Source organism: Petaurus breviceps, unplaced genomic scaffold (assembly GCF_028583685.1).
Source record: "Petaurus breviceps papuanus isolate PSGF00001 unplaced genomic scaffold, PetGlider_PUasm1.0 91067, whole genome shotgun sequence".
Lineage (NCBI taxonomy): Eukaryota > Metazoa > Chordata > Mammalia > Diprotodontia > Petauridae > Petaurus > Petaurus breviceps.
The window spans coordinates 399869-425236 of record NW_027187407.1 but is presented as its reverse complement, the minus strand read 5'-3'; the positions used below and the strand labels follow the sequence as shown (position 1 = coordinate 425236).

Below are 25368 nucleotides of genomic sequence, written 5' to 3'. Positions count from 1 at the left end.
ATGTGGTGCCTTGTGATTGAGGTCAGTCTATATTAAGTGGCTTTGTGGGGTAAAAGGCAGAACAAGACCAGAATCAAGAAGAACTGAGTTAAACACTCAAGTATGACTCCTGCCTTCAACACTCAATATTTTCAGGGCAAATCACTTAACCTCTCTGGACCTCAGTTTCTCCGTTTGAAAAATGAGGGATTCAGTGACACCTAAGGACCCTTCTAGAGCTAAGTCCATGAAACTATATATATGCAAAATAAATGCAAAGTAGTGGGGGGAGGGAAAGGGTGGAAAAGGCACTAGTGGCTGGGGCCATTGGCAAAGGCCTCATGGAGAAGGTGATACTTGAGCTCAGATTTTAATGAAATTAATCCTATTAGGAGGCAATTGAAATAATTTTGTTCAGTGACCTTCTGATTATTAATGTCATGTGGGATATAAAACAGGGAGACAGATGCTTTCCAAAGGTGTCTGACACCGTCATGGAGGATGTCCATTAAAGAATCCAAGTGGAAGAGGTACTCTCTGGTGTAAGTCCTCCAAATGACAGGCTGAGGGTACAAAGATAAAAATATAATAGATGTTCATAGAAAATAAACTAGGTGGGGCAGCTAGGTGGTGCAGTGAGTAGAGCACGGGCCCTGGAGTCAGGAGGACCTGAGTTCAAATCTGACCTCAGACACTTGACATACTTACTAGCCGTGTGAGCTTTGGCAAGTCACTTAACTCCAATGGCCCTCCAAAAAGCCAAAAATAAAAAATAAACTAGGTGGCAAAGTGGATAGAGCACTGGGCTTGGAATAGGGAGGATTCATTTTCCTGAGCTCAAATCTTGCTTTATGCACTTACTAGCTATATAACCCTGGACAAGTCACTTAACCCCATTTGCCTCAGTTTCCTCATCTATAAAATGAGCTAGAGAAGGAAATGGTCAACCACTCTGGTCTCTTTGCCAACAGAGGGTCACAGAAAGTTGGATATAACTGAAACAATACCAACAGGAAAATAAACACAAAGTAATTTTGGGAGGGCGGGGCATTGACAACTAAGGGAGATACATGAAAATAGTTCTTGTAGAAGATGTTCCTCGAACAATTTGAACAGATTTTTGAAGAAAAGAAGGAATTCTAAGAGATGAAGGTGAGAAGGGATTACCTTCCATGCATGGGAGATGAACAGTCAAGGAATGGATACGGAAGATGAAATGTCATGTGTGAGGAATGGCAAGGTCAGTTTGGCTGGATTGTAAAGTGCAAGAAAGGGTGAAGTGTAACAGGAGCTCACATTGATTCCAGAGGCAATAGGGAGCCAGTGGCATTTATTATTATATTTATATAATTTTATATAATTATATATAAATTATATATTTATATTTTTATAAGAAGAACATTCTCAGCTCTAGACTTCAGGAGAATTCTGTGTCCTGACTCTGTTAATTCTCTATCCAGAGGAGGATAATGTTTGATCATGGATCCTCTGGAACTGTGGTTGACCATTGCTTTGATCAGAATTTTTTAATCTTTCAGAGTTATTTGTCATTATAATCTTAATGTATAAATGGTTCTTCTGACTCTCCTTACTTCACTCCCTATTAGTCCATGCAAATCATCTCAGGTTTCTCCAAAGCCATTCTTTTCATAATTTCTAATATATGACACAATATTTTTTTCTATTACATTCATATACTATACTTTACCCAGCAATTTTTCAATTGATAGACACTGTCCACCTTGTGCATAGTTCTTTGGCACCACAAAAAAGAACTACTAAAAATAATTTTTTTCCTCATCTTTTGATCTCTTTAATTTTATAGGCCTAGAAATGATATTATTGGGTCAAAATATATGTACACTCTGGTGACTCTGAGGGCATAGTTTCAAATTGTTTTCCAGAATGTCTATACCTCTGCTTTAGAGCAACTTTTATGATTTCCTCAAGTACAGTATTTAGGTTTCTCATTTTGTTATATTTTTCAGAAGATCTATGATTCTGAGAATGATTTTGCAAATTCTGTTCTCAAATCCTTGACGTGTAGAGAGCTCTTATTTTTTTCTCATCTTTGTGTCTTTGATTAAAAAAAAAATTTTGGTTCAAAGCTGTACTTTCATTAGTTTAGGGACCTTTTGGTGTAGAAACCCCCTCTACCAATACAGATCTGCAACTTAATATAATTCTAAAAATAACCTTAATGAGGGGTGGGTGCCTGAGGCACTGAGAGAGCAAATAATTTGGTAAGGGGTACAGTGTGACCCTATGGTAGAGACAGAACTTAAACCCAGGTCTTCTGGACTCTGAAGCTACTTTTTGTCCATTATACTATGCTGCCTCTTATTTGTAAACTTCATACATTTTAATTATAACTTCCCACTTCCTTTAAAAAGAAATTGTTTTATTGCTGACTAGACAACCTGATTATGACTTCCCCATTTCCTTAAAACTTTTTTATTGCCTACTTGATAATCTCTCTTCTTGAGATAGAAAAACCTTCAGCCTTCTATCTTCTTTAATGTGATCTGGCAGGTCTCTCTTCTTCCTGCCCTAAAGACCTTCCTCTGCGCTTTCTCTGCCTCAAAATGTTTGTTCTCTAATGAGGAAATATGAATTTTAGTTCAGAAAATGTAAAGAAAATAATTATCACTTCCTAGTGACCCTACCCATAATCTTTTGTATTCTGTCCACTTTTCATCTATCATTGCATTTGGACTTAGATTTGCTGTTCTCTTTTTCAGAGAAGCTATTGCTTTGAAGAGATTCTGTTGTTTCCTTCAAATTTGTCAGTTATTTATCTTTTTAAAATTTCTTGAGAACTTTCTACCCTGATTTTTCATCTTTCCTGGCTTTTCTAAACCATTTTTGTGGTTCTTACATTTCTCCTGTGACAGTTTTTGAAGGTGTTGATGGTTCTGTAGTATCTCCCTTTCCTCAAGGGGCTTTGAGTCATCCTTTTCTCCTTGTTTTTGCTGATTTTTCTTGCGATAGGTTTGCTGGGTTTTCTATGAAGTTTTTCTCATTATGACTATTTCCTAGCTATACTTTGTTATTGTTACTCTTTTATTCTCCAGCATTCTTGATGTTTTTAAATAATGGAAGGAGGCTAGTTTTAGCTCTGCTTTCTTATTCAGCCATGTTGTTCAAGTACCCTTCCTTTATCCTCTCACACTTAATGTATTTTCCCTCTTAGTTTTTTGGATTGATTTCTAGCTTTGGAAGGATGAGGGAGTCCATAAAAAGTATTGTTGACTGATGGTATGTATTTGTGATTGAAATTAAGTTAAAATAATAGCTAAGGTTGTTGGCGGGGACAGGGCAGTTAAGTTTACGCAAAATCTCTTACTCAGTATTCTTCCTGGAAGCTGCATTCTACTCAAGGTGGCATCAATTCTGGTCCTTTCCCCCATCCCACGCTGCCCATCCTCTCTTGTTAAGATCACTAGAGCTGGGAAAATTCTCAACCCTCTCTCCTCACTGGGAGGTTGGGGAAAACCAACTGAATCACGGCTGAGGGGAGAACCCAAGAGGTAAGAGAAGAGCAGCTATCTGAGGTATGGGGCCTAGGGTGGGAAAAGGCCAGCACAACCAGGAATGGCACTCTCATGAGGCTGCCTTCATTTCCCTCCCTCTCCCCTCTAATCATTATCTGGAGGAAAGGTGTTTCCTTTCTTCTCTTCTTCTTCCACCCCAGCCAGCCTCCCCGCTCCTATCCCGAACTCGGGGTTAAGTGACTTGTCCAGGGTCACACAGCTAGTATCTGAGGCCAAATTGGAACTCAGATGTTCCTGACTCCAAAGCCACCTAGCTACTCTTTCTCTTAATATTACGTGCTATGTTTCTTGCTGCTTTGAAGTAGTGATGGTGGGAGCAGTTCTTAGATGCAGAATCTCACTTTACCATCTAGTCAGAAGCCAAATTCTGCTCTGTTCTAGTTACAAGACTCAGTAATGGAGAAGGATATAGTTTCCTTTCATTGCTTTCCCGTTGATGCCTGGAGTGGTCTCCATAAAGTCTAGCCCAGCCCTCCAGGGTTCTTCACCTTGTGGGTTTACAATCTTCACGGATGAATATACACCACCTCATTTTAATAAGGAGGAAATGGAGGCCCAGAGGTGAAGTGACTCACTCTAGGTCACATAAATAATGAGTAACAAAAGTAGGGCTAGATCCAGATTCTCCTGTCTCCCATTTCAGTATTCTTTCCCTACTGAAACCAACTTTTCGAGATTAAATCTAGGAAATCCAAACAGGAACAAATGGTATTCCCAAAATGAGTTAGTTAATCGTTTGCTAGATGTGAGTGAGGGGGACAATTGAGTCCACACCTTTGATCCATAACCATGGTCATTGGCTATAAAGAAAAACTGGATTTTATCCTAAACCTTGCTCTTATCAGTCAGTAAATGCAGTTTGGGGATTGAGGTTGTGCAGTGTCATGCCTGGAGTCAGGAACACCTGAATTCAAATCCGACCTTAAACACTAATTAGCTGTGTGTTACCCTGGACAAATCACTTACCCCTGATTGCCTCAGTTTCCTCATCAGTAAAATGAGCTGGAGAATGAAATGGCAAACCACTCCAGTATCTATGCCAAGAAAGCCCCAGAAAAAGGTCATGAAAAGTTGGACTCGACTGAAACTGCTGAACAATAACAAAAGTGAAAGTTTGATTCTTAATGCTGAAAACCTGTGTTGATGTGATCAGCATTCACTCATTTTGTGCTTAGAATGGGTAATTTACATTGCTAAGTGCTAATATGTTCAGTGATTGGGAAGGTGGGAGGGAGAGACAAAAAAGAGAAGAAAATTTGTAGAAGAAAATTTCTGGGAGCAGGATGCCACTAAAGATTTGTTCCTTAGAATTTTGTGAAACCAAGAAAAGAATACAGTTCAACCTGAATTGAGTTAAGACTGATAATAATAATGAGATGTAAGGCCTTAACGTTTGCAAAACACTTTGAAAATAGTAACTCATTTGATTGTCACAACAATCCTGGGAGGTTGATACTGTTATTTCCATTTTTTAGATGAGGAAACTGAGCCAGAGGTGAAATGGCTCACCTTGGGTCACCCCACTAGTAAGGGTCTGAGGCTGTCTTCTGACTTCGAGTCCAGAGCCCTAGGACTAGGAAATGGAATTGAGGCTGCAACTTTGCCAGTGAACAGGGGAATACAGGGAAAGTTTTGCTTGAGTCAGGATTAGAAATAAGGGGGAATAGTCATTTCCCAACCTAACTGATCTCCCTAGTTCTCAATTCCTCCCTCCATCTTCAATTGGTGCATCATACCAACGTTGTTCGTCCATTCTGGAAGAGGACTGATGACATGAGGAAGGTGGTCTTCATTTGCAAGTGAATTGGATATAAGTGAGGCAATGCAGTGCAAAATCACCAGCTTCACTCTGTCCTTCAGAGCCATCTGAGTTTAGTAGCAAGACTTAGACACGGAAGACTGGAGATGGCTTTCATACTAATGTGCTTCATACGGATGTCCAAGTAATATTCCTAATGCATAGGATTCACCAGGTTGCCTCCCTGCTTAAAAAGTGAAACAAAACAAAAAAACAAAAATACCCTTCCGTGGTTCCTCATCACTTAACAAAGAAAATATAGATTCCTAAGTCTGACATTCAAGGCTTTGCAAGATTTAGCTCCTACTTGGCTTTCCAAAAACATTTCTTAAAGTGTCCCTTTTGGCTATGTTCACCTTTAGGCAAAATGAATCGCATATTATCTCTCTAGTTCATCATGCCTCTGTGATTTGGTCTGCCATCACACATGTGTAGAGCAGACTCCTTCCATCTTTCTGTCAAAATCTTTCTCTTCAAGGCCCCTATCAGGTGCCACTCCTTCCATGAAGACTTCCCTGATCCTGCCAACTACAAGCAGACCCTCCTTTCATGAATCCTTCAGGCCACTCAGATATTCTTTAGTTAATTATTTGTGTACACGTTTTATCTCCAAAGTAGATTGTAATAGCATCGAGGGCAGGAAATAGGTCTTTTCCTCCTTCCTTTCTAAAAATTCCAACGTAAGTGCAGACAAAGGAAGTGAGCATTTCCATCTACAAAGTGGATCATAAAAAGAAGCTGGTATGAAACAAGGAATCTCTATTCCATTTCACTGGATTTTAAATATGCATATATGTAGTATATGCACATAAACAATAAATTCGTACATGATACTTTCAAAGCTGTCTGGTTTGTGTAAACTTTCTGAACTTCTTTTGTGTATTTTTTTACATTTAATTTTTATTTCCCTTTTTTTCTAAATTGCATGCAAACAAAAAATGTTAACATTCACTTTTAATGCAGATCAAAGCATAGTATTTTTACTTTTTGTGATTTTTTTTCTCATGGGTTTTTTTCCTTTTGTTCTGTTTCTTCTTTCACAACATGACTAATATGGAAATATGTTTGGCACGATTGCACATGTATAACTTATATCAGATTGCTTGCTGTCTTGGGGACAGGGGAAGGGAGAGAAAGGGAGGGAGAAAAATTTGGAACTCAAAATCTTATGAAAATGAATGTTCAAAACTACCTTTACATGTAATTGGAAAAAATAAAATATTATTTAGTATAAAAATCATGCATTTAAAAAAAATTTTGAGTTCCATATTCTTTCTCTTCCTCCTTCTCCCCGTCCTTGAGAAAACAATTACATGTGCAGTCATGCAAAACATTTTGATATTAGCCATGTTGCAAAACAACAACAAATGCAGACCAATAAAGACAAGAATATTAAAGAAAGTAAAAAAGTATGCTTTAATATGTATTCAGACTCCATTAATTCTTTCTCTGGAGGTGGATAACATTTTTCATCATAAGTCTTTTAGAATTGTCTAAGATCATTATATTGCTAAGAATAGCTAAGTCATTCACAGTTAATCATCATATAATATTGCTCTTGCTGTGTACAATGTTCTGGCTCTGCTTATGTCCCTTTGTATCAGTTTATGTAAGTCTTCTCAGATTTTTCTGAAAGCATCCTGCTCGTCATTTTTTTATAGCATGAACAGTATTCCACCACAACCATATACCACAACTTGTTCAACCATTCCCCAATTCATGGGGAATCCCCTCGAATTCCAATTCTGTGTTACCACACAAAAAAAAAAAGCTGCTAAAAATATATATGTACATGCAGGACATTTTACTTTAAAGAAATCTCTTTGGGATATAGACTTTGTCATAATATTTCTGGGTCGAAAGGTATGCACAATTTTATAGCCCTTTGGACGTTCTTTGATGTGTTTTAAAAGATATTTCTATGCCCCTCTTTCTTGTTTTTTTTGCGGGGCAAGGCACCACCATTGCTAGTCACCCCTCCCAATTTTGAAAAGAGAAAAAACATCCCTCATAGCCAATAAGCATAATTAAGCAAAACAAATTTACATGAGGGCTAAATCCAAAGACACATGTCTCCCTCTCCCTTGAGCCCATCACCTCTCTGTCAGGAGGTAGACAATGCCCTTCATAGGTCCTTTGTGGACAGGCTTGTTCTTTGCTATGAGTAGAGTTCTTAAGTCTTTCAAAGTTCTTTTTCTTAGTCTTGTTGTTATTGTTTAAACTGTTTTCCTGTTTCTGTTCACTTCCCTCTATATCAATGTATATGTCTGGGATGCTCTGAAAACATCTTTTATTTTCTTTTTCTTAGGCTGCAACAAATATTCCATCACGGGGTGGCTAGGTGGTGCAGTGAATAGAGCACTGGCCCTGGAGTCAGGAGGATCTGGGTTCAGATGTGGCCTCAGACATTTAACACAAAAACTAGCCGTATGACCTTGGGCAAGTCACTTAACCCCAACTGCCCTCCAAAAAGCAACAAAACAAAACAAAATAACAAAAAACAAATATTCCATCACACTCATATAGCATCAGCTATTTCTTACCTGATGAGTATCCCTCCCCTTAATTTACTGTCTTTTCTTTTTTCTTTGCAATCCCCCCTTCAGGATCAAACCTCCAAAGTTGAAGTTTGTTTTGCTCATGACTAGAGAGAGGAGTAGAGAAAGGATGGTGCTCCTGTTTTGTTTTTTATATCCAGTGTATCTATCATGAGGCCATGTATATGGTAGGCATTCAGTAAATAAATATTTGTTGAAACTAATATCCAGTCACCAGATTTTTTTTCCCTTCTACTTCAAAGTGTCTGCCTTATCCTTCCTTTTCTTTTTACTCCCCTGGCTGCAATTCTAGTCCAGGGCCTTAACCATATCAAATTTTGATCATCAAAGTAGCCACCTCTGGGTTTTTGTCCTTATGTAGATGGATTTTCATACTTTTTAAGCAATGCTGTCATCTAGTCACTTCCTTTACTCACAAAGAATTTCATTGACTCCTTTCCCATCTCTAAGATTTAGGACTGATGATGTCTTTTAGTCTACTTCCTTCATTTTGCAGATGAAGAAATTGGAGCCCAGAGAGTCAAGTAGTTTGTTCAAAGTCACAATCCCAGAGTTCTCTGGGATTCAGACCCCAGATCCTCTGACTTCAGAATTCAATGACCCTTCCACTACCATCTGGTTTCCATAGGAAATAACATCTAAATTCCCTTGCTACATTGTCCAAGCCTTCCACAATAAAATCTCTTTCATTACATCCAGCTGGATTTGCCATTGCTCCCCAAAATACACCCTCTACTTTTTTTTGTGGGGGTTGGAGTTATTGGACCTGTGATTTCATGTGTGTAGAAATTGGCAACGACTCTGTACCATAGTGTCTTAGAAGGTTGTTTGGGGGTGGAGAAATTCAGTGACTTGCCCAGGGTCATACCAAATATATATCAGAGTCAGGTCCTGAACCTATGTCTTTCTTCTTGAAATAAAGTATCTTCTATTATCATCTCACTTAGTTTTTAATGGGGTTCAGATAGAAACCATCCTGGGCCAAGTTGCTAACTTACAGTTCTTATATATTTAATGTTCTATGGACTATTTTTTTTTTTGCTTTTTTGGAGAGGGGAAGGTAGGGCATTTGGGGTTAAGTGACTTGCCCAAGGTCATACAGCTAATTTTGTGTTAAGTGTCTGAGGCCAGATTAGAACTTAGGTCCTCCAGACTCCAGGGCCGGTGCTCTATTCACTGTGCCACCTTGCCTCCCCTGTATGGACAATTTCAAAGGAGAATAGAATCATTGCTTTCTATGGTTCAGTAAAAGGGTTAGTATGTAAGGGCATCTTCTTCAGGGCGCTGGAAGCATCTTTGGTACAACTCCAATAGAAGACAGGACAACAGGGATTTTATGAACCTTATCCTTTTCCCACATGATTTTGACTTTACAGGTCTCTATACTTTGAAAGCGTTTTGCTCCATGAAGAATGAGATCATAAATGATATTAATTATTGTTGTTATTATATTATCATTAGCATTGTTACATTAGGCAGTTTGTTGTCATAGTCAATAGAACTCTGGATGTGAAATTAAGACCTGTATTCAAATCCTTCCTCAGAGACTTATTAGCTTTGTGACCCTGGGCAAGTCACTTAACCACTCAGCCTCAGTTTCCACACCTATAAAATGAAGATAATATATGTAAAGTGCTCGGCAAATTTAAACTGCTATATAAAATTACTTTTTATGAGGATGATTTTATTACTCCAGTTTTAAGTTGCTGTGATTTCATCTCTGAGCAGGTGTTTCCCTTTGTGCTGAAGCAGACAATTCTTCATGGATTTCTATTGGCTGAAAAAATTCATCACTTGGTCTGAACCCAGTTAGACTGATCCTTGGATAAGCAGCTTGGAGTAAGTCCCCTTTCTGAACTTTGCTGTTTGGTAGGACCCTCCAGCAATAGAGCTCTGTTGACAGACCTTTAAGCATCCAAAATCATCTCATTGCAATAATGAGGTATCAGGAGAGTACTTTATTTAAACAAAACTTCTTAACAATGATAATGGAGAGATAGGGTAGTGGTACCTCTGATTCAGCTTAGCTGCATGACCACAAACAGGGCATCTTGTATGCTCTCTATGACATTTTATTTGGTTCAGTTAAGTGAATTCAATAACAAACAAATAAGCAAGACTAATTTTTTTTTTTTTTGCCTTTTGGAGGGCAATTGGGGTTAAGTAACTTGCCCAAGTTTACACGACTAGTTTTGTGTGTGTGGGTGTTAAGTGTCTGAGGCTGGAACCAAACTGGGGTCCTCTTGACTCCAGGGCCAACACTTTACTCACTGTGCCACATAGCCACCCCCAAGTCTAATTTCTAAATATTAATTAGAGTGACCTATCTTTGTCCCATTCCACTTATAATCCAAAGGACTCCAAGCACCCTCTTATCATTTTAAAAAATGTAGATGAAGATTCACTGTTTAATTTCTGACTAATTTTCATTTTCTTTTCCTTAATGACGACAGTACAATGGACTTGAAGCATTTTGTTTTGTCGATGTTCACATTTTTCGGTAAGAACATGCTAACTTTCTAAGGTTTTTGGCATCATTTCACTGACTCCTTCAAGTCTGGGTGTTATCAGCATCCCCCTCCTTGCCAAGACATAGACATTCACCTGAGGCAAATAAAAGGCCCTCTGGTCTCAAAGTAGCCATTAGTCTCACAGATTTCCCAACATAATTCCTGATTCAATCCAAAAGACATTTATAAAGTGCCTATGATGTTCCAGGTACTGAATTTACAGACAAAAAAGAAACCATTTCTTTGCTGAAGGTGCTTATGTTATATTGGAGAGATAGAATATGTATACAAGTAAGCCAACAAGTAAAATTTAAAATAATTTAATGGGGAAAGAGTGTTAATACCTGGGAGTGGGGATTAGGAAGGCCTCACATAGGAAGTGGAGCCTGAGCTGTGCTTTGAAGGAAGCCAGAGATCCCACAAAATGAAACTGAGGTGTGGGAAGGTCTTTCAGGTATGGGCGATGACTTGTGTGTGCAATGGCCGGGAAGTCAATTTTTATAGTTAGAGAGTCTGAATGTGAGTTTGTTACCCCTCTATCTTTCAAAGACTTGGCTTTACACTGATGCTCCATGGGACTGATGAAAAGAGCATATATTTTTTGTAACCTCCATTTGTACAGAAGTGTGTCCTGAGCAGGTCCTGAGAGGCATGGACGCAGCCACTCTTAGTGGCAGGAGCTTCGGGTGTCAAGTATCTCCTCCCTCCTTGCCAGTCAAGTTCTCTGTCCACTCCCCACCCTGTGAATATATTCTTTTTTTTCTCTTCTTTTATTTTTATTTATTTTTTATTAGTTAACTTATTTATTTTTAGTTTTCAACATTCACTTCCATAAGTTTTACATTTTCTCTCCCTCCCCAAGACAGCATGCAATCTGATATAGGCCCTATACATACATTCCTATTAAACACATTTTACTTGGAATATATTCTTTAGCTGTTCAAAGACTTGTTGAGAGCACATCAGCTCTGGTTCCCCGGCAGCTCCTTCTTGCCTGGTGCTTGAGACTTGATTTTGACACAATAGTGTTCTTTAAGCCTTTGGCTTTGAACTCTACTTCTAGTAAAAGATTTTTTGGATTATGTCATTACCCCTTCTCCCAGATGCTGATTTCCTTCCCATTAGAGCTGGTAATGTGTCACTTCCTGGTTTGACCTTGGCTTTGCACCCCCTTCCAGCCCTCCCCCCCCAAAATAAAAAAAATTAAAATAATTATGTGATAATTGTAAACTTTATAATGTTTGATGTTTATTGTTATAAGAATAGGACAACAATGTGCAGTCATTTAGGCTGAGTGGGCCTAATGCCCATAAAGCATATGGGTAAAGACAGACAAGTTTGTACTTTTCCACTGTTCTGATCCTTGTCAACCCTGGGTCAGGTGCTTCTGATTGGATAAAACTCCTGACCACCTGCTGTGGTCTGAGTCACTCTCCCTTCTGCTGCTTCAGATTGTCAACTGCACACCCTCTCTCAGTTTCTGGTTGCAATAAAAATATTCTCCCTACCTAGAACTCACCCAAGCCCGGTGGTTATAAAGAAATCCTGGACAACTTCTCTATCACATTGGGTCTGATTAGGAACACCTCTCCTCTCCCCTCCCCCCCATCTGGCATCGATTGACTGTCCTTGGCCAAACTCATTTTGGGATATATAACTCTGATACTCGAACTCTTAATTTCTAACATGTTTCCTTTCTAACACAACTCCCTCCCCCTTGTTCTGGGTTTCTTGCATCTATAGGGCCGAACATCATATCTGTTTATGTTGCCATACTGTGTGTGTGGGTTTTTTTTTTTTACCTTCTTGCTTTGATAAATAATAAAGCTCTTATGTGTATCAGCTTTCCAAGTATCAATTTCCTATAAATTCCCCAAACCCAGCTCTTTGCTTTAACCAGATCCCTGAGGACAATAAAGGAAATTACTATTAAGGGTTTCTGATTCCAATTCATAGCCCTCCCTCCTCCTCTAGCTATTCCTTTCTGAGGTCCTAAGGCCTCTGTTATCAGGAACTGTGCTCAGCCTTGGTCTGGCCATCCTCTGCAAAGACAGCTGGGCTGAGTAGCATGTTAAGTAAGCAGCTCCACTCACCTGTGCCTGGCTCTCTGCTGACCCCATATGGGAACTCCCCCCGCCCCCCCCCAATCACAGCCCTACCTGTGCTGCTATTTAAACCCTGGTGTACTGGTTTCATTTACTTACAGTGACACTGGTATTACATATTTATTATGGATAAATGAAAGCGAGTTTTCTTTTTTTCCCCCAATTTAGTTGTCATTGACACAAAGCCAAATATTGAGGTTTTATTCAATGAGACTGCAGACCTGCCCTGTGATTTCAAGAATCCTCAAAACATTGGCCAGGAAGAGCTAGTGATATTTTGGCAAGGTGCCAAAGATAATGTTCTGTATGAGCTGTATTGTGGAAGTGAGAAGCAAATGCACGTTCATCCCAGCTACATTAACCGCACCAAGTTTAACCGAACCACTTGGAATTTACATCTTCTAAGTGTTCAGATTGTGGACCAGGGGGAATATACGTGTTTTGTCCAACACCGTAGCCCCAAAGGATTGGTCATCATTCATCAGTTACCTTTTCATCTGTCTGTCCTTGGTAAGTAGTCACTTCCTTAGATTCTTGGGTGCTACCTGGTGAGGCTTGTAAAAGCAAAGGCAAAGTAGAGAGATCTCTGGAAAGTCCACTGGAGGTGAATTCAGGGATTCAATTAAAGCAAAAGTCCATGGTGCTTTTTACTATTTGGTGGGCAAAATCACTGAGAATGTGTTTTTTGGAAATGAGAAGTCAAACGTAGAAAAGCAATTGTGCTAGATGTAATACAGAGATAGTTAAACAAATCCCTACTTTGGTCAACAAGACAATCCATAACACCTTAGCTTGGCTTAATGCTTTTTGGTCTTTTGGAATCAGTATTTTCAGTCCTTTTACCTTTCCAGATACATCACTGGAGCTCCTAACAAGTTGCACATTGGACTGATTTAAGGCTTCCTGTCCACCCTCTGATGGAGGTCACTGGATTAGGCCCTTATGATCCAAACTGAGAGCAAGCAAAAGGGCACCTCTCCTGGCCAGAAATTATCCATCTATAACCGAGAGCAAAGCAATAGTTTTTAACTAAGATCTCCTACTGATACAGCTCTATGCAGCATAAAGGACATTATAGATATTTCTAAGGTTCTCCAAGAAATGAAAGGTATTATAATTTCCACCCTATAGGGCTAAGCAATTAGAGCTGTAAGGGGGCAGCTATTAAGGGTTACAGCACTAGGTTCCATCAGTGTATAGAGCACTAGACCTGAAATCACGAAAACTCATCCTTCTGAGTTCAAATCTGGCTTGGACACTTACTAGCTGTGTGACCCTGGGCAAGTCACTTAACCCTATTTGCCTCAGTTACCTCGTCTATAAAATGAGCTGGAGAAGGAAATGGCAAACCACTTCAGTATCCCCACCAAGAAAACCCCAATTGGGGTCATAAAGACTAGGACATAACTGAACAACAATTTAGAGCTGGAAGAAATCTTTGCAGAGGGGAAAGAAAGCAGGGAAAAGAGGGTTGACATATTGACAGTCAAGGACCAATCATTGCCAGTGGCAGACAGAGGCATTATCTATTGACTTCCAGGGATAAAGGAGAAAGAGAGAGAGAGAGAGAGAGAGAGAGCCTTGAGGTTTTAGATTTTGAATTAAGGAGGACTTTCTGCAAACTAGTTGATGATTATAGGCATAGAAATATATATATATATATATATATATATATATATATATATATTTTAAGCAATCGGGGTTAAGTAACTTGCTCAAGGTTACACAGCCAGTTATTTCTAGGTGTGGTGCTGAGTATCTGAGCCTAGATTTGATCCCCAGGTCATCCCGACACTGGAGCCGGTGCTCTTACTCGCTGTGCTACCTGGTCACCCCCAGAAATATATTTTTTTAAAAGGGAAAAAGTGAACTTAGTGAGAATAGGAAGTGAGAGGATTATGAGACCAGTGAAATGAAACCTCTAGTGTCCCAGGCAAATAGTTTTCCACAGAATTGAAAATAAGACTCCCAGAGTGATACTGTTTATCAGTATATTCATTTACCCACAGACATTGCCTAAATCTGTCTTTTATCTTATTATCTAGCCCTATGTTGTGTATGAGAGGCAATGGAATGGATAGGGAGTAAGTCAGGAAAATTTGGGTTCAAATCCTGTCTCTCTTTCCCTCCTCCCCCACTACTCTCCCACAGTCCTATAAGACTAGAAGTTGTATAATAGTTGCTGATCTGCATTCAGAGGAGTTTTCTCACTGGGACTTCCCAGTGCTAATGAAATCATGCATCTTGACCTTTCCCCCACCCAAAAAAAGACTAGTCTACTTCCATTCCTGGAAAAGACTAAGCGAAGAGGGGCTACTGAAACCCTAGGATCATAGTTTCAGAGCTGGAAGGAATCTTAGAGGTAATTTTACAAATGACATAACAGGCCCAGCTCACATAGGTGGTAAGTAATGGAGCTAGGATTTAAATCTGTGTCCTCTGACTCCCAATCCAGCCCTGCTGTTATAGCAACATCAGTTATACAACCCAAGTTATCTAAGAATCTCAATCTTCCTTTCTCTTTGGTCAGGGACCATCCCCCCACCCCTCCCCTGCTGCATCAAGGTTTGAAATGAAATTTTAAAAATGTTAATGTCTCAATTCTGCTTTTAGCTCCTTTCAGTCAACCTGAAATAACAAGACTTGACAACATGACTGTAGAAACTGGAAATACGCTGAATTTTTCCTGTTCTTCTAAACAAGGCTATCCAAATCCTCAGAAAATTTACTGGACAGTAGAGACTCACAACTCAACCGAGTATTCTGGAGAGATACATCTGTCCCAAGATGAAACCACCCAACTCTACAATGTTACCACTTTTTTATCTCTGCCCATCACTGATTCTACCACCTGTATTAACATCACCTGTTTCCTACAAACCCAGGGGCCAGTGGAACTCCTTATTTCGGAGACTTTTCGAATAAGTAAGGTTCCTTTTATATATCACATTCTTAATGGGTAGTAAACACAAACATTTAAGTTAAGATTATGGGTCTCAAATCCTGAAATAAATCAAAGCTGTGAGCTGAGGAATAAAGTGTCTTTAATTGAGATAACAGGGTAGCAAACCTGTCATGTCATCCTAGGGGATGTCCCATGAGGGCAGAGCGAGATGAATTTCCCAACCCTTTATATTTTTGGAAGGGAAGGGGAAGGAGGGAATATCAGGTAGCAAGATCTGGTCAAGAGACTTCAGTGGCCCTTGGCAGTCCGGGCAAGGAACACCACCTCATTCTGGCTGTTTTGCCCTTAATGCCATGAATTCCTATGGAAAGGCAAGATCATTAGAAGCAGGAGATCCAGCTTAAGCTAGGTTCCTTTACAAGATAAAATCTCTGGGGGGGTGGGGGGTGGGATTTAGGATGTGGTTCAGCTCAATCTAATCTAGAGTAAGTATTTAAGAGTAGGAATGTAAAGCCATTATTGAAATTCTGACATTACAAGGATCATTAAGGGAATTAGTAGCAAGTGATATTTGGTATTAACAATTTTCTGTCATTATATTAGCAATTATATTAACAATATTCTGTCATGGGTAAAGACCAGACTTATCAATAGTGAAAAAAACTAGTGCAAACAGTTCAACCCAGCTCACCTTAATAAATATTTATTAAATACCTATGATGGGCTGGGTATTAAGAGATACAAAGCTGAAAGAACATATAGTCCCTGACCTACAAAGCTTACAATTGAGGAAGGATGTGTTGAACTTCAGATGGAAATCCAGGTTGAGATATCTATTCAACAGGCATTTGGAAATAAGACTTGGGAACTCTGGGTGAAAATTTGGGGTGAAGATATAATTTAGGAGTCATCTGCATACAGATGATCATTGAAGCCATAGGAGTGAATAGGATTTCCAATAGGGAATATTAAGAAAAAAGAAGAGTATCAGGAGGTGCCTTGAGAGGTGCCCACCCTTAGGCTGCAAGAAAAAGTGTGTGTGTGTGTGTGGGGAACAATCAGATTAAGAAAAAGGAGAACAATTTTACAGAAGCCAAGAAAAGAGTGAGTTCTGACTGTATAAGGGAAGAGGGTGTGGTCAGCAATGTCAGATTTTCAGAAGAGTAAAAGTGAAAAAAGTAAAAGAGGATTGTAAAAAGGGGGACCAGATTTTCAAGGCACTGAGGAGCCAGTGGGCAGCCAGGATCTGGGCACAGTAAGTGAAGACTCTAAACCTTTTGGGGTCTGTCTCAGACAGACATATATTTTGATGGGGAAAGTTTTATCTGACTGATATAGGCATTTTAGTTTCAACCTAGACATTTTATTTTACTCTTAGGAAGGCCCCTAAACCAAGAGTTCAATGATCCTATCACCTTAACCTGTTGAAGCCAATTGAGTTCTGAACTGGTATGGGTTCAAGGAATGCTTGTCAATGGAGCTTTCTGTGCTGTATTTTTGGGACAAGTTACCTCAGCTGGAACCCAATCTGGTCTTTTGGAGGTTTGCTATATGTATTGGAGGTGACTGGGACCTGGGCTAAATAATCAAGGCTGGATCCCAACTAGAATTCATTCATCTTGCATTTATTTATTCATGAAACAAATATGAAGTGAGCAGTGATATATAAGACACCATGCTAGGCACTGAAATGATTGTCCTTACCATCAGAGACCTTATAATCACTTTGGAAAAACATACCATACACACATGAAAAGTTAAACAACTACCAGGACTCACACCTATAGCTCTGGATTTATCTTGAGATCTCTGATCGATTTCTTTGACTTTTTTCCTTACCCAGGGTTTTTCCTGGTAACATCAGCATTTGCTTTACATCATTCCCTAAAAGGTCTTTCAAGTCCCATGCAGGTGTAAAACAGTTAACTAATAGACTAATGAAACAGCTATTATAGAACAGATTTATTTAATCCATCAGGAAACACAAAGAATATGTATCTGAGCTAATGAACAACTCTCCCTTCCCTTGGGCCCCACCATTTTCTAGGATCTATATGGCCATTCTGATTTATAGTGCCACCTTGGGACTGGTAATTCCTTCTCCCCAAGCCCCCATTCAGAGAAATAACTTGGAAATCAAGCAACCTTCCTTCTGGTAGGTTCCATTTCTCTTGGGACTTATACAATCCAAATAGTTCACAATACCAGTGAAGGATTAAGTCCACGTTGTTTCTCCAAATTGTTGTTCCCTGAAGTGCCAATCCCTTTTGTCTTCATCTAATACCAGTTCCCTCTCTCCATTGGTGTTCCTTCTCTCTTTCCATATCTTTGACTCTCCATATATGCATATAATCAATCTAGTTGTTCATCTCCTTAAAGAGCCAAGTGGATACTAATGTCTCTCTCTCCCAAACACTTATTCATTCACTCACTCATTCATTCAAGTATTTCTGTGTTTAGCTTCTTTAATGCTTTTTCTCTCTCTTCATCATGATCTCTGAAACCAACTCTCTTTTTAAAAGGCCAAATCTAAGGGCATAGCTCAGGTATGTGAACTAATCAAGAACTTGAGTCAGCACTGAAGAGATACAGGCTCTGGGAACCCCCCTTGAACTCTGATTGAATCTTCCTATTTGATGAAGCATTTGCATGAGGCCATAGGTCTTTCATTGTGGCTCTGCCCAAATCTCTATCCTTCCTTTGTGCAACAACTTTCCACCCTAGATCCTCCCAAAATGTCTATGCCCAAATCGGTTACACCTTTGAACTGGCCTAGCCCACCACTGTCTGTCATCTACACGTAGCCTCCAGCAACTTCCTACCCTTAATCACTCATTTACTGGAGTCTGACCTAATGGGACCTGAGAGGTCAGGCCCAAAAAACCACAAAAAATACCACACACAAAAAATACCACCTCCAAGGTTCTTGGAGAACAAGAAGGGAATAGGGAAAGAGAGAAGCTTACATACCTTCCAGTCCCGGCTGGAGAAGAGCTTGAGATTAGCAGTGTTTTCTGATCAGGGAACCATAAAAATGAAGAGGGTCATCATAAAATGATGAGATATAGGGTTAGGGGTGCTCAAGACCCCAAAATACCAACACACTGGGTCCTGCCAAATGAATTCGACTCAAGTCTTCTCTCAGCCAAAGAAAAGCAAAGTTTATTAAAAGTTCTCCATAATGGGTAGACTCTTAAGGAACCTTGGTATCTATTTGTAAGGCTTGTATTGGAAAATTCTATGGCACTCTTACACCACATGGAGACAAGATGGGGTCTTATATACTGAAATGTTGTGGGAGGAATCTAGGGGTGGTCTAGAGGAGGAGTTTGGGGAGGGTCTTCAGGAGGATTCAGATGAGGTCAGATTCCAATAATGAGTTTGGGGAGGGTCTTCAGGAGGAATTAATGAGCTGCATAAGACAGGGCTTTGGAAACTTCAGAGTTCCATGAAGAAGAGAGTTCAGGGCTGAGTCTAGGGCTGTTGAGCCATGGGTTTCCTTTTGTCTCTCCCCCATTGTGTGATTTACTCCTTTATAGAAAACACTGGCTTATGATGTGATGAAGATCAGCTTATATTCATCTGGAGAAAAAAAACATTTTAAATGTACAGACAGTAAATGAACAAGATATAAAGAAAGCAGGGACCTCCCAAGGGTAAGCAAAGCCAAGAAGTGATGAGGTAGAGAAGGGGCTATAAATGGAGCGGGGTTAGAGTCACCAGGTCCTGATTCCAATGATAATTTAAGAAAAAGCAAAACTGTGCAGGAAGGTCTCTCTTTAAGTAGGTCAGCCAGCCAGCCAAGGCTCCAGTTGCTAATGATCATGTTCAGTTCAGGGCAGCAGCACTCTACTCTTGTAACTGACTGACCATTAGCATTGACAAACTTCTACCCAGGCCTCTTTCCTCAGGGCTCCAGAATGCACAGACTTCCTTCCTTGACCCCAATTCTTTCTGTAACTTCCACCTCCTGTTGTCCTTTATTCCCTGCTTCCAGCTGGGAAAAATTGCACTTCCCCTTCCTCCCTTTGTTGATAGGGACAATACTTAAATAACACTACAAGAGATATCTTTTTTTTGGAGGGGGGAAGGCAGGACAATTGTGGTTAAGTGACTTGCCCAAGGTCACACAACTAGTAAGCGTTAAGTGTCTGAGGCTGAATATGAACTCAGGTCCTCCTGACTCCAGGGCCAGTGTTCTATTCACTGGGGCACCTAGCTGTCCCCACAAGAGATATCTTAAGATGGCATATGTTAATTGCCAAGTTAATTATTCCAGTGAATGAATAGGTATCGACTTGCAAGTAAATTGGATTTAAGGGGGCAGAGTTGCACAAAGTCATCAGCCTTGCTCCTCCAGAGTTATCAAAATCTAGCAGCAAGACAAAAGTCAAGACAATGCAATGGGTGACCTTGGCCTTTCTCCTTGGAGTGATCAGGAAAGGCCTCATAGAAGAGATGGGCTTGAATCAGATCCTAGGAAATTGTAGGGTTTATATGGAGAGTATAAATGAGATGGGGGGGAAGAAATTTCAGGTGAATGAAATGCTATAAAAAAGGTATGAGGTGAGAAGGTATCTGTTTGGTAGGCAATGTGGTAACCTTACACATCAGCCAAGGAGTTTAGCATTTAGCTTGTAGATTAGAGGGAGCCCTTACAGTTTGGGGGGTGGGGCAGAAATATGACATTTTGAATGTATTCAAGAAGGATTAATCATTTGGTGGCATATAGAGTGGGGTGGTACTAGATGCTGGGAGAACAGATTGGGGCTATTAAAATAGTCCAGATTTGTGGTTGTAAGGCCATGGACAAAGGTGGTGGGAGAGGGAATGAGAATAGGGAGATGAATCTGGGGAGTCTTTAGGACTTAGGGACTAAATATGGGGATGGGGAGAGATAGAGGAAGGAAAGGAAGAAATGCAAAACAATTTGAGACTTTTGCAATTGAGTGGTACATCTACTCTTCGAATGGATGCCATCATCATCTCTCCAAGTCTTAGGAGCTTACCTGTGCCCACACTTTCATGTATGGCTAAAAGATGATCAGATTTCTAAGAAAGCGAGGCAAAACTTGCCCTGACCTCATTGTTTGACTCTCGTTGATGATGGGGCTATATGACAATGGGCTTTGGACTTTCCACTTTAGTTTTCACAGCTGGGCAGATGAATACAAAAGCAGCAGACTGCAGAAGATTTAGAAATGACTTGGCGGACTGAAATCCTATGATGATTTCCTTTGTACAGAGATGAAACCCTATAAAGAGCCAGAGAGCAACTTCCTGATTCCTGGGATAATAATGGCATCTGTTATTCTTATCCTGCTGATGATTCTCAAAGCGCCATGTTGGAAAAAATGCCCTCACCTCTGTGGTAAAGGAGGTAAGTGATTCAGACCTATTCAACTCACAGCTTGTCTGTTTGCTTCTGTTCTCCTACAGTGTTGTATACTTCATGCATCCTTGTTCAGTCATGTCCAACTCTTCGTGAACCCATTTGGGGTTTTCTTGGCAAAGATACTGGAGTGTTTTTGCGGTTTCCTTGTCCAGCTCAGATGAGGAAATTGAGGCAAAGAGAGTTAAGTGACTTGCCTAGAGTCACACAGCTAGTGTCTGAAGCCAGATTTGAACTCAAATCTTCCTGACTCCAGGCTTGATACTCTATCCACTGAGCCATCAAACTACATATCTTTTAGTAACTCATAGATCTCAAAACCAACAGATGAGGTTAGATTAGGTTTTTCACTGTTTTAGTATCCAGCTAAATGGAACAGCTCTAATTTGAACATCTCAGGAGGACAAAATGTCTAATATAATATCTATAAGTGGATTGAATATATTCCATGAGGTTCCAGAGGGAAGAATTGAATGTCAAGAGGTAGAAGTTTCAGGAAGGCAGATTTCATCTGTATAGAAGCGGATATTTCCTAACAAATCTAGCTAAAAATGCAACAGACTGCTTCATGAGGTAGCAAGCGACCCATTATTCAAGTTTTTCCAATAGAAGCTGATTGACTATCTTTTCATCATGATGTAAATTCTTGTATTAGGTAAGAGGCTATCCAGATGGCCTCTTACAGTTCTTCCTAGTGAAAGGTTTAATTATTCTAAGTGCTGCTATATGACTTCAGAAAGGGGGAGACAACATTGGATTAGTGTAGTTTCCCCAACTGTTTCATCAAAGAAGCAAAACATGGGCTGAATCTTGAATGATATTTTTTCTCTTAATAAGCTAACCTATCAAAGGGCTCAGGTAGGAGCCTCTGTAGCAGCTGGTTTTTCTAGAACCCAAATGACAAAGTCAGATCTTGACCTCTAACACCAAGGGTGATTCTGCTGGTGGTTTGGCTAACACTGCCCAGCACCACGGAATCCACTCTAATGGTAGAAATAGTCTCTGCTCTGGAAGATCCACAAAGACCTCTGAACGCATGAAACCTTGACTGATGGTTAAAAGGAGTTCGTGGTCAAGGAGATAATGGATTACCTATAGAAGCAGCTTCTGTACTGAGTGTCATATGAAGTCTACGGGGCTGGATAAACATTCATAGCTACTCTCCAAGAGCCCTCATGCTCCAAGACTAGTATGAGTTTTTACCTCTGGCATCCACCAGAGCCTCAACCCCACGGCTCAAGGAAAACCCCCAAGGGGCTCCTTTACAGCATCACTTGTTAAACTGATCTTCCTAAAGCACAGGTTTGATCATGTCACTACTATCCCCATTCAGTAAACTACAATGGCGACCTATTACGTCCAGGCAATATAAATAGAAAATCCTCTGTCTTTTAAAATTCTTTGTAGCTTGGTCCTTTCTTGTGGTCATGTTTTTTTTTTTTCAGTTGTGTCTGACTCTGTGACCCCACTTGGGGCTTTCTTGGCAAAGATACTGGAGTGGTTTGCCATTTCCTTCTCCAGTTCGTTTTACAGATGAAGAAACTGAGTCAAAGAGGGTTAAGTGACTTGCCCAGGGTCACACAGATATTGAGTGTCTGAGGCCAGATTTGAACTCAGGAAGAGGAATTTCTGATTCCAGGTCCACTTCTCTACCTAGCTCCCCCTTTGTCTCTTCGCACCTTTTCTTTTTTTATCTTCCTCCCCTCAGTTCTGCAATCCAGTGACATTGCCCTCCTTGCTGTTCCTCAAACACAGCATCCTACCTCCCCGGGGAATTTTCTCTCTCTCATCTCTAAGTCCTATAGTCCCTGGCTTCCTTCAAATCCCAGCTAAAATCCTGTCTTCTAGAATAAGTCTTTCCCAATCTTGTCTAGGTCTTGTTTGCACATAATTCTTCGCATGTTGCCTCCTTCGGCTGACTGTGGGCTCCCTGAAAACAGGGATTGTGTTTTTTGTCTTTCTCTTTACCCCTAATGCTTAAGCACAGTGCCTAGCAGAAAGTAGGCACTTAATAAATTCATGTGGTTGACTGCTTAAGGAGATTAACAGGGGCACCTGTGGTCGTGGATAATGTGCATACCATGTTTCCCCGATAATAAGACACTGTCTTATTAAGTTTTTTGGACAGAAAAACACCAGAGGGCTTATTTTCAGGGGAGGGCTTATTTTAATGAACATTGACAGCAATTTTAATAAACAGGTAAATGTGAACAAAAAAATGTACCTTTATTCAATAATGAATTCAATAAAGAACAGGATGACGCGCTCACTGCGGCAGCTCTGATTGGATGCAGTTCGGAGCGTGGCGTACGTTTCACCCGGGACGGTGCATACAGAGGGTACCGTAATGTAGTGTGTAGCACAGGGGATCACCTTCACTACAGTAGTGATCTCAATAGGGCTTATTTTCGGGGGAGGGCTTATTTTAGAGGAATCTTACACAGTAAGGGGAGGGCTTATTTTCGGGATAGGTCTTATTATTGGGGAAACACAGTAGGTAGAAAATTAACTTGCTGGTTGTAGGATGCCAAATATGCACATCCTGCCAACTAGCCCAGACAGCTTCTTGTGCCATCCATTGGCTCCAGTTCCTTGTTTATATCTTCTTCATTCAAAATCCTGCCCTTTGACCTTTTTTTCTTTTACCCCTGACATATCCTCTGGATGGGCAGCTAAGGGGTACAATGGATAGAATGCTCAGCCTGAAGTCAAATGTGAGTTCAAATAGGGCCTCAGATACTTAATAGTTGTGTGACCCTGGGCAAGTCACTTCACCCTGTCTGCCTCAGTTTCTACATCTGTAAAATGAGCTAGAGAAGGAAATGGCAAATCCATTATCTTTGCTAAGAAAATTCCAAATGAGGTCACAAAGAGTCAGACATAACTGAAAAATGACTGAGCAACAACAACAAATATTTCTTGATATTACTAGGCTGTCAATACTTAGTCAACAAGCATTTATTAACTGTTTACTACATGCCTGACACTATGCTAAACACTAGGGTCACAAAGAAAGGCAAAAAACATGGTCCGAGCCCTCAAGGAGCTCACATTCTAAAGAGGGAAACAACATGCAAATAATTATGTGTATATATAATATATCCAGTGTAAATGGGAGATATTCCCAGAGGGGAGGCACTGGGGGGAGAGGGCTTAAGGAGTGGGGAGAGGCGTGGTTAAAGCTGGAAGGGACCTCAGAGGTCATATTATCCAAACAGTCCATTTTACAGAGAGAAATCTGAAGCCCAGAGAGATTAAGAAATGACAAAAGTCACACGGGTCTCAGCAGTGAAGCCAGGATTGCAGCCCAGGTCCTTTGGTTCCAAATCCAGCATTGTCTTGTTTTCTTTTGCTTTGTTTTGTTAAGAAAAACTGCTATGTGCGTTTTGCTATGATATCAATATGAATATACTCAAACTTCTTGTAGTGACTGACATTTGTAAAAGTCCCTAGCAGATTAGTCCCACTTCACGAAGAATTTTAGACTACAGGAACGTGGGAAAAGAAAAGAGCCTGAGAGATTATCTTGTCCAATCCTTGCATTTTTGTCAATGGAGAAACTGAGGATCAGAGAGATCACGGAGCTGTTGTTGTTTGTCCTTTGTCATCAAAGAAGACCATGACAGGAGTGGCTAGGTGGCACAGTGAATAGAGCACCGGCCCTGGAGTCAGGAGGACCTGAGTTCAAATCCGGCCTCAGACACTTAACGCTTACTAGCTGTGTGACCTTGAGCAAGTCACTTAACCCCAATTGCCCCTCCAAAAAGCAAAAAAAAAGAAAAAAAGAAAAAAAAGAGCATGACATCAGGAAAGGGATGCCATGAGTTACAAGTGCTAGACGGAGAAGCCAGGTTTCCGCAACCCTTACCATGAAGCTGTTGTGCTTCCTAGGAGGATGGATTCTTCCATAATTCAGTCTGAAGCCTACAGGTTAGAGATCATGACTGGCACCTAAATAAATTCACAAAGGTCAAAGTTGAAGAGGACTTTCTTAAACTTGGACAGTAGGACCATCTGCTTCACATGGCGTTCCAAATCTACTAGCTCCCAATGACTCTAACATTTCTCATTTTACCTCTGAAGTAATTATTTTATCCAATTCTCCCCACCCCCACCCCTTCCCTGTCACTTTTCCTATTACCTGAATGTGCAAAGAGGCTTTCCACAGGCCTCTTTGTCTCAGTAATACTTAGGGTTTGTTCCAGCATCTTTGAAATGGTCAGAGAGAGTAGGACTAAGAAAATAAAGGAGCCTCCTTTCAACATCTCCTGTGGCACAGAGTTACCTGGAAACCTGAAAATATCTGATAATGGTTTAAAAATTAGTGTCATAAACCTTCTGTTCCCAGTCACATGGTCTATTTATTTAACTAATGGATGGTGTCTTCACTAATGGCCATTGCCCATCAAAGCACAATGCTGTTGAACATGAGAATGTTCTGACTGTTGCTGGCCATCTGGAGGAATTTAGATTCATCACACAGTAGGATTCAGACACTTTAATGCTTAGCAACAGAAAGAAAAAGAGGGCATTTAAATTCTTGGAGTTTGGAATTACTGTTTCTTGG

The 25368-nt window shown here is 40.3% G+C and overlaps 1 protein-coding gene across 2 annotated transcripts in view; it reads left to right on the top strand.

The window, feature by feature from the left end:
• The window catches only part of CD86 (CD86 molecule), a 174917-nt gene that overhangs the window by 132628 nt on the left and 16921 nt on the right, over nt 1-25368 (top strand). For both annotated transcript variants that reach the window (XM_069079636.1, XM_069079635.1), the window contains exons 2-6: nt 9618-9728; nt 10343-10389; nt 12673-13014; nt 15118-15429; nt 20655-20789. In XM_069079636.1, coding sequence (XP_068935737.1) covers nt 10347-10389; nt 12673-13014; nt 15118-15429; nt 20655-20789 — 832 coding nt within the window. In that variant the 5' untranslated portion in view covers nt 9618-9728; nt 10343-10346. The remainder of the gene's footprint in view (nt 1-9617; nt 9729-10342; nt 10390-12672; nt 13015-15117; nt 15430-20654; nt 20790-25368) is intronic.